Consider the following 9,371-nt stretch of genomic DNA (forward strand, 5'->3'; position numbering starts at 1 on the left):
ACACTGCAAGCAAATCTTGAACTTCAAGACATGGGTGGATTTAATTGCACTTCGAAGACATTGTATTGCATTTGATATACTGCATTCATCTGCTTGTATTAAACACAAACATTTAGTGTCTGAGGTAAAAGTAAAAATAAACATTAAAGTTTGACAAATTTCTAAACATAAAAATATTTTGTTTTTTTAAACTCACCTTTCCAAATTTTGATCTTGCCAAATCTGATAACACAGATAATAGCATGATCACTACGCGTTTGGATAGCTTCCATCACTTCAGTGCAAAACTCCCCACAAAACAATAGGTAGACGATCATCGCTAAAAAGCATTTGGTTAGTTTTGATCATGATGAGCACCACTGAAAAGATAAATAAAATTAGTAGGACAAAAAATGTACCCTGCATTTCTTAATTCCAAGGACATTTTGTTTGTCTCTTTACCATTTATTGAGAGAACTTCAATAGGGGATACTTCAACAATTTGCCCATGACATCTGTGACAAATAAAGATGTTCGAGCATTAGTATAACTATAATATAATAAAAAGATTAAAATAAAACACTTAACTATAGTTAACAATACTTACCAACCAAGTAGTCCGCATTGAGAGACCCATCAAGAATGTCACGATAGGAAGCAGGATCGAAACCAGAAACCTCAATAGGCAACTCGCAGTTTCTCACACGTGTGGTTTCAAGGAAAGAAATCTTGTATGGATGGTCAGTAGTCCGGTACGAACCAAATGAGTGACCCACTGAGAAGTTGATGAGTATCTTTGAATCGCCCTGGCACAGAACTGGATCAAATCGATTCACCAAATCCTTCTTCACGGACGCATGAATTTTGACTCCCTGATGTGAACATTGCCAATAAAAAAACAGTATAAATATCTACCATATATAGTCTTTTAAGCACAAAGAAGATAATATATCTCACATTAGAATCAACGACGACCATCTCTATTGTTAATCCTCCTGTAGTGGAGTACTGCTTCCAAAAGACGAATGATCTTAACCTTGATTTTCCACATGGTTTTGAAAGGTTTGAGATCACTTACACTGCTGAAAGAAGCCATAGTTTTGTTACCTTAAAGGTATAAAAGAATGTCAAGAGAATTGTAGGTGTGATCTACTATCCGTGGGCTTATATAGTTGAGAAGATATAAGGAGATTAGGTATTGACGATATAAATGTGATCAACATAAATTCACCTTGGCTAGAAAGCAATCGAACGAACCTTGGGTAGAACGCAATATTTACATTCCAAATAGTATACCTCGATCGATATTAAATATTCTACCTTGGGTACTAAGCAATATTTAGATTCCATATAGTTTATTTTGGTATACCAAAAATAGGAATGAATTAATAAGTATATCTAATAAGACGGGTAATAAATGAATTTGACGCTTCTCCAAGTTATAATATTTATAATGCAAAAAATATTTTATGTCTTCGCCGTCAAGTCTGTAAATATATGACTTTAATAACTATACAAACTCGACAATATGAAAAAATCTTAAGAGAAAGAGATAATAACTACGATTTGATATCACCATATTTAGAAAAATAATTTAAAGGGAATCGAAGAAATTAAGACTTATAAATATGGTTAGTTTTACCTTGTATATAAATCATTAATTATCCTTACATTGTTATATAAATTAACATTTTTATATAAGTCATATCTGGTAAATTTAAATGTTTAATGGAAAATGTAAAAGTAGCGTCATGGTGAAATTAGGTTAAGGTGATTTATAATTAAGGTAACCAAAGATAATGGGTAAATAACTTAATCTGGTTATTTCATTGGAAAAAAGGATCATGGTTCGGGTTATTAAAATAGTATTTTTATTAATGATTGCGAACATGGAAATTTTATATATGAATTCAATAATAAAACGTTGGAAAAAACTAAAAAAAAATAATAGATATGGGAAAATTTTCATAATACTCTTCAACCCAGTTTTTCTAGTTGCCACCCTTTTTTCTTTTTTATAGGATCCCACAAAACCTAGTATTCATATAATCACCGTAATGATGCCATAGTCCACACCTTCGATACTTGCGATATTATTTTCCATCCAGACATAAACTTGGATTTTAGATGCTCAGTTTCAGGAAATTCGCCAGAAGTTTTTCCAGCCATTATAAATGACACCAAATTGTTATTTTGATAGTGTTCGCCCTTTTCAAATCTTGCTGAATAATCATTTTTTGTTTGACGCCTGAACAAATTAATAAAATAGGTTAGAATGAAGAAGTACTCTTCCAGAAATATCTTGGAACATAAAGATATACAGGTCAATCACGTTGACATGAATACAAAACGTTACATTCTTATTCCTCGATGATGACTTATGCATACATGTGTATAATCCCTACAACAAAAGGGGATAAAGTGACATTGTTAAACTCGTAAACTTTAACTTGAAAGAGATAAATAATTGTAGGAAAATAAAATACATGTTTGATAATAAACCAAGCGTATTTCAAAGCTTGCATGCTTTTCGATGTTTTACTAAGATGCAAGACTTCCAAAAAATTAAAACGATATACACGTTCTCCAGATCGAAACGTTCTTTATCGTAGAAGACTCTTATATATATCCCATATTAATGCTTGTAGATGGGAAAGCACATTAAATATTGCTAAATATTGTGTATATCTTGTGAAAATATACATGTAATAATGTTTGAGGTTTCTCCAAGTCTATAATATTATTTATAGAAAGTTATATAAGCTTTAAATATGTCTACTCGTTTATATGAATATAACGCTTTTACTGATGGATCAGCTTATATATGTAATGATAATAAATTCTAGAAGCTTAACAATAATTACAATATTTGGTGTTCAAAAAAAAAAATCCCCCAATATATGATAAGTTAATATCCACTTGTACAAATTTACATTAGTTGGAATAATGACAAATAATACAATAGTTGTTTCTACAAATACTGCATGTAGAAACAGTTACATCTTTTGTAACTACTTTTCTTTTTTTTTCACATTAGATATTGGGACTGAAAAAATGTAGTATTTGTGAAAGATTAATAACTTAACTTCATAACCTTGGTTCTAGAGTAGGAATTTTTGAACTAAGAACAATTAGTCGGATGCAAGCATATGCTGGTGATTTTTTCACATTACTCATCATCAAGCATTTAGAATATATAGCAATGCATGGCCAGTCAAATAAAGTATCTGACCAGTTCTTAAACCAAGAATATGCATGGCTTTTCTTTTGTGCAATGAGCATATTTCCGAAATGACAACACCAATTACGACAGCCTTTTGAAAACTGCATAGTTCCCATCACGACTTTTTTCTTATTTGCATCATCTACATATTATAATATGTATATTAGTGTGAATATCGCTTATATAAAATCTTCCTCCTCCATTCTCTCATGCACACAACCGAAAACCATCTAAACCAAAGGCAGCAACATAAAAATTTCATCTATTTCGTGATGTCCACAGATGATTCTATAAACAACTTTGATTCCTCCGAAAGCGAAGATGACTCAGTTGCAGAGAACTCTTTGAGCTCTGACCCGGATGTCTATTTCCGAAATGTTTCTCTCGACTATTTTGTGGTGAATCCGCGGGAAATGTTGGCTAGTCACGTCAAGCTCAAGAAACTCTGTCTAGACCATGACAACGCCCAAGCACACTACATCGAAGGCTTCCTCAGATACTTCTTCCACGACCACAAACGAATCGGATTGCGCCATTTACGCCTGTCATCGATTGGGGGCAATGAATACGGTACGTATCTCTACGGTCTTTACTTCTTGCGCGAGGTTACTATCAAAAAGGTAAAAAATACATGGACAAACTAAATTGGAAGTTAGATATAGAAATGTCTGATCATTGCTGGACCGTCATCAAGACATCTTTAATCGATATCCGACTCATTATGAGGCCTGAGTACTCTGTAAACCTTAGGAACATTAGACCATCCGGAAATTGCGATCTGGATAATATGGTCAAACTTTGCGATCGTTGTTATTATTTCAAAAGGCTCAATCAGTTTGTCCACTTTGCAAGCAACAAAGATTAACTCACATGGAAGAGTTAATTAACCAATAATATCTTGATCGTTTTGTTTCATGTTGTATTCGAACTCTAGTATTATTGTATCTTTATGTTTTAATTGCATGATGTTTGGCACTTTATGTAATCGTACTTTGAGTTTTAATATCCGAATGCTTTTTATGTAATTTAACTTTGTCAAACTATGGAATGTCAATCTTCTCCTTTTTTTACTAACATAAGGAGAAGAATCATGAATGTACTCCATCATATATATAGTGAATGTAAATAAATGAAAAAATCAATTAACTCTTATTGTTATTTAAATATATTATTACCAATTCCATCGGCCGAATTTCTATATATATTACCCTTATATATTATAGTTAGTAAATTTGCAATGTTATTTAATGAAGCTTACCAAGACAATACTATGATTGCCTTGCCCCTAAAGTTATTTTGGGTAGAAGATACTAACGTGAGGTTCGTGATATTTTGTTATTTCTAAATTAATTTGTATCATATAATAGAAGAATTAAATTGTAACTCTATATTGCTATAAACTATTTATCATATAATATAAGATTGAAGTTGTGATCTGATTACAATCACATCAACAATAAGATTCTTTACAAATCGTATAGTTAATTATAAAATCGATGCTTTGAATAATAATTAAATTTTCTAATAAATCTATTGGTATGTTAACTATAAATCTTTTAATCTTTTTACAATTAAAAGACAAAATCAAAGAATAACTATAAACTCTTTTGATCTTTGGTTGTCATATATAGTGAATGTTCTCAAAATATATACATGTCTTAATACATATACTTCAAGCAACATGATAGCCAATTGTGAAAGTAATAAGAAACCGAGAATGGGATATGCGAATGAGAACTTGATTTTTTATAACATAATAAGTTTGTAGTGTAACAATCAACCAAGATTAAAAAACCAGATAATGTCTTCATAAAAACATAACCAAGACATAAAAAAACATTAGACATATTATTATTGAAGAGATGGGTCATGGACGAAACATCTGTGGCTCGTTGAGGACGAACCAATCGATCTTCGGTACATAAACATCACTTGCCTTCGCCTGGGCAAGCACGAGCGCCGACTCCAACTTCTCTTTCTCTTCCTTCAATGCATCATTGTTGAAGAGATCGTTAATGAGTTCGAGTTTGCCTTGTATGCGCCACACCTCAAGCTCCTCTTGAAATTTCTTGTACTCCGCATCCTGTTGTTTTTTGAGCATAAACAACTTGGCCCGGTAATGCTCTGTCATATCTTCCACACATTTGTCGAATACCTCTTCTACGGGAGTCCCATAGTCTTCAGCCATGAGCGTCTTGATTTTGAGGTCCCTTATAAAGTTTTCCATGGTGAGATCTTCGTCTACATGCAAAGGTACAAATATTTAGTTAGTAAAAAAAAAACATAATTAAACTGAAATTTCTATCGTAAGAGGGAAATAACCACAATCACTATTTCACACCCTTATGAATATCACATACGCAAATGTAAAAATATAAAACTAATCACTACAAATAAGAGATCAAAAAACTAATCAACAATACTTTTGCATGAAGTATAATTACTAATCAAAACTATTCTAACTTGCCAAAGATCACGATTCGTTATCTATCAAATTTAAGAGACAAAAAAGACAACAAAAATGTGGAAGAAGAGGGTTGATAGATTACAAATAACCGAAAGTTAATAGACAAAAATGTTATTAACCTAACTCGTGATGATTTACTAACCTAAATCGAGGAAAAAAAATTACTAACCGAAATCTGAAGAGACGAAAATGTTTTAGAAGAGAGTTTAGAAATTGTAATGAGAAAGGTGGGATGAAATGAGATGCGTTTTGGTCTTATTTATAATGGAAAGCGAAGACTCTCCAAGGGTTGTGTCTTTTCACAATACTAAATCGGTTCAAATCGTTTCGAAATAACTGTTATGGAAACTAAATCGGTTCAAATACTTTTCTAAATTCAAATCGTTTCGAAATAACTGTTATGGAAACTAAATCGGTTCAAATACTTTTCTAAATTAAACATTATACGTAAAAGGGAATGGTTGCCATTTTGTACTATAGATATGAAATCTGTAATCATTGTATGTGTTAATTTTTTGCAAACTTACCAACTCATTTTCCTCTCAAATATTTTAATTTCATTAGGACTTCAATAACAATTTTTTACTAATCAAATATTAATAATTAACATGATTTTATTTTTTAACTACAGAAATGAAATCTGCAATCATTGGCGGTGTTTTTCTCTCTTTATCTATATAGAATATTTCCATAAGAGAGTAGAGGAGGAAGTTATATAAACAAAAGAACAATCGATTACATTTGAAAAAATGCAAGATCAAACAAAGAAATTGATGGGAGCTTTTCACCTTTACAAAAGGCTGTCAAATATAGTATTGTCATTTAGAAGCATAATGATATAACCTAGTAAGGAAAATAATCTTATTAAGTATTATAAAAGCCAACGATAATTCAACTAATAATTTGTTAAGTAAAGCAAAAAAACCTTAATAAGAATAAAAAAGCCACTATAAAATATAAAAATGCATCTTAAACACCGGTTCTCTTTTTAATGCTTCTCTTTCTTGATCCAAAACGAAGCTCCAGGTTTGGTATCAGCACTGAGGTAGGCATTCGCTTCTAAACTTTCGATCGGAGAACCTTCACGTTTAGCAGGAGTCATGATCTTAAATTTTGAGCTCCTATAAGAAGAACCAGGTACAAGCATCGCATGCTGAAACATGCGTGTCATCAAAAATAACCATAACTAAGAAACTTTGAATTATATCGTAGAGATAAATAAAATAACGTACCTCTGGGATTTGAGACACTTTATAAAACTCTGGGGAAAACGTATTCGAGCATCCCTTATAATATAGAAGAAGCATAAAAATGAATAAATAATGGAATAGGATCTACGTACATAATCAACGTAAATCGAAATTTACGTACCTTAGGACAAGGGGACACATCAAACTCGTTCATCATATATGGGCTGGTGATAAACTTCGCGACCTTAAATGTATCGTCCTTGTACTGATAATTATTGCGATCTATTATGATCTTAAATAAATAGGTTTTACCAACCAGTTTGGTCAGAGCAGTCCGCAAAACACTGGTATCCTATATACACCAAAAAAAACAATATTTAAGACTTCACTTTAGTTAAAAGGTAATGTAGTTACAAATAGAACAATTTTAAATAAGATTTTAGACAGCATACTCCATTATCTTTGATAGGTGTCATTGCATGACTGAAAGGTTGATGGAGCAATTGGAGTGCAATACTATCTAACACCAAAAGCTTAGTGTGACCTGTATCATCTAGTACCACCAAATGCAGCTTCGGCCTATTATATACGAAAATTAAATAAATCGTACCAAGTAAACAAATAACATTTTTACGGAAGCCGAAATAAAGTAAGGATAATCTGATTACCTTAACGACCGCTTAGGATTGAGAACCTTGCACTTAGTACAATAGAACATAAAACGCCTATCCAGTTCATAGGTACCTTCGGCACAAAGGTTATTATGCAACATGTCTATTTTTGTACCACAACCTTTGCAACTCATATAGTGCAAACCCAAATCACTATCAATAGCCGCTATGGTGCACCTTAGGAAACACCTCTCCACCTATCAGTTTTACCTTTAGAGATTTAAAACATGGTATGAAATATAAAGATTGGAAAATATAAAAAAGCAAAAACGTAAATGACACCTTGGTCGTCTCCAATATTTCAGCTATTGTTTTCTGTGGAGTCTGAACGAAGTAGTCTTCTTCGTCTGACCCAATTGAAACCATAGGAAGTGGTTTGGAATCAACGGACATCAGTTCTGTATTTTTCTTTGGTAACCTATATAGAAAAGAGGTCGGCTATGAAAACCAGTGTTTGTATTAGCTGTAAAGCAGTGATTGAATTAGATAAACACTCACAAAGATAAGAAAGCATCGACCTCCTTCATCCACGGATTAAGGGAGATAGAAGAAACATTGTATGCATTACATACACTTCGCCTATCTATTTAAGAGTACACATTTGAAAAATAAAAAAAAAATATCAAATTTAATTTAGACCAAACAACCAAAAAACATGACAATAATATCTAAAACTGTACCTTTCCAAACTTTGACCTTTGCAAATCTCATGACACAAATTACAGTTTTTTCAGAAATAAGTTCAATTGATTCGCTTAGCTCTAGAGCAACTTTACCCCATACAACCAATGGAATTCTAACATCTCTGGTGACAAAAAATTAATCAAGGGAATAATGTGAATATTTAGATACGATATATAAAGGTAATCAGACTATAATAAAATCGAAATAAGACTCACTCCGGATTTTTTAACTCTAACGAAATCTTTTCGGTGTCCTTTCCATTAAGAGAGACGATTTCAACATTAGAAATCTCCACAACCTGACCAATAATATCTACAAAAAAATTATAATAAAAGTTGAGTATTATCGGGAAATATATTATGAAGTGCATTATATTAAAAATACACTCACCGAACAAATATTGCGGGTTCAGACTACCGTTTAAGATATCATGAAAACTGCAAGGTTTAAAACCGGTCGAACTGAACGACATATCCTCACAAAATCGAACCCGAGTAAAGTCTTGTAACAAAATTTTGTAAGGATGGTTTGTTGTTCGATAGGAGTCGGTGGATAGAGAAAGTTGAAAATTATAGAAAATCTTCGAGTCACCTTCTAGGATGTTGGATTCAAATGTAGGAACTAATTCCTCACTAATAGTTGCATGAATAGCATCACCCTGATCAAAATATTAGTAGAGTTGAGTATATATATTTGTTTTAATCATGAAGGCTTCATAGAGTAAAAAAATCACGCAATATACTTACATGGGAATCAACTAAAACCATCTCAATACTCTGGATACCTGCTACGGTGAATTGTCTCCACAGACGAACAATATGGACCCTTATTTTCCAGGTCGTTTTACCAGGTTTCAGATCAATCACCTTGTCAAAATATGAGACCATCGTCGGCATTATCAAATGTCTAAGGGTTTTATCTTTTTTATGGAGTTTAAGATACGTGAACCTCAACTTATATAAGATACTTTATACCATATAGTTGCAATATATCGGTAATAAGAAAGGAAATGAAAAGTAAATGAAAAAATAGCTTATGTTAAATAGATATCTTATAAGTTTGTATTTTTGATATTTAACATTTTTTACTGATTTGAACTTGGTAACCAAGAATAATATATTTGTTATCTTTAATCTTTAATAAATTATAAATGTAAC

General features: G+C 31.9%; 2 protein-coding genes across 2 annotated transcripts; both read right to left on the reverse strand.

Annotated features, from left to right (window-relative positions):
* Window positions 1-4,977: 4,977 nt before the first annotated feature.
* On the reverse strand, window positions 4,978-5,894 carry LOC130497691 (uncharacterized). Its single transcript, XM_056990705.1, has 2 exons — window positions 5,839-5,894; window positions 4,978-5,443 (listed from the first exon to the last, which is right to left on the reverse strand). Exon 2 carries the CDS (start codon window positions 5,427-5,429, stop codon window positions 5,070-5,072), a length of 360 nt encoding a protein of 119 aa, XP_056846685.1. The 5' UTR covers window positions 5,430-5,443; window positions 5,839-5,894; the 3' UTR covers window positions 4,978-5,069.
* A 614-nt stretch (window positions 5,895-6,508) lies between these two features.
* Window positions 6,509-9,110, reverse strand: LOC108834153 (uncharacterized). Its single transcript, XM_056991126.1, has 11 exons — window positions 8,961-9,110; window positions 8,605-8,872; window positions 8,430-8,526; window positions 8,211-8,335; window positions 8,029-8,113; window positions 7,813-7,948; window positions 7,528-7,727; window positions 7,312-7,438; window positions 7,041-7,211; window positions 6,902-6,955; window positions 6,509-6,822 (listed from the first exon to the last, which is right to left on the reverse strand). The coding sequence occupies exons 1-11, from the start codon at window positions 9,108-9,110 to the stop codon at window positions 6,658-6,660; spliced, it is 1,578 nt and encodes a 525-aa protein (XP_056847106.1). The 3' UTR covers window positions 6,509-6,657.
* Window positions 9,111-9,371: the final 261 nt, after the last annotated feature.

Source organism: Raphanus sativus, chromosome 7, assembly GCF_000801105.2.
Source record: "Raphanus sativus cultivar WK10039 chromosome 7, ASM80110v3, whole genome shotgun sequence".
Lineage (NCBI taxonomy): Eukaryota > Viridiplantae > Streptophyta > Magnoliopsida > Brassicales > Brassicaceae > Raphanus > Raphanus sativus.

Bases quoted from the DNA above. Each gene is read 5' to 3' on its own strand.
- LOC108834153 (XM_056991126.1), bottom strand. From the start codon at position 9,110: ATGCCGACGATGGTCTCATATTTTGACAAGGTGATTGATCTGAAACCT. The intron at 8,873-8,960 runs GTAAGTATATTG...TATTTTGATCAG, and splicing joins TGGTTTTAGTTGATTCCCAT to GGTGATGCTATTCATGCAAC. The intron at 6,823-6,901 runs GTACGTTATTTT...CGCATGTTTCAG, and splicing joins AAGTGTCTCAAATCCCAGAG to CATGCGATGCTTGTACCTGG.
- LOC130497691 (XM_056990705.1), bottom strand. From the start codon at position 5,429: ATGGAAAACTTTATAAGGGACCTCAAAATCAAGACGCTCATGGCTGAA.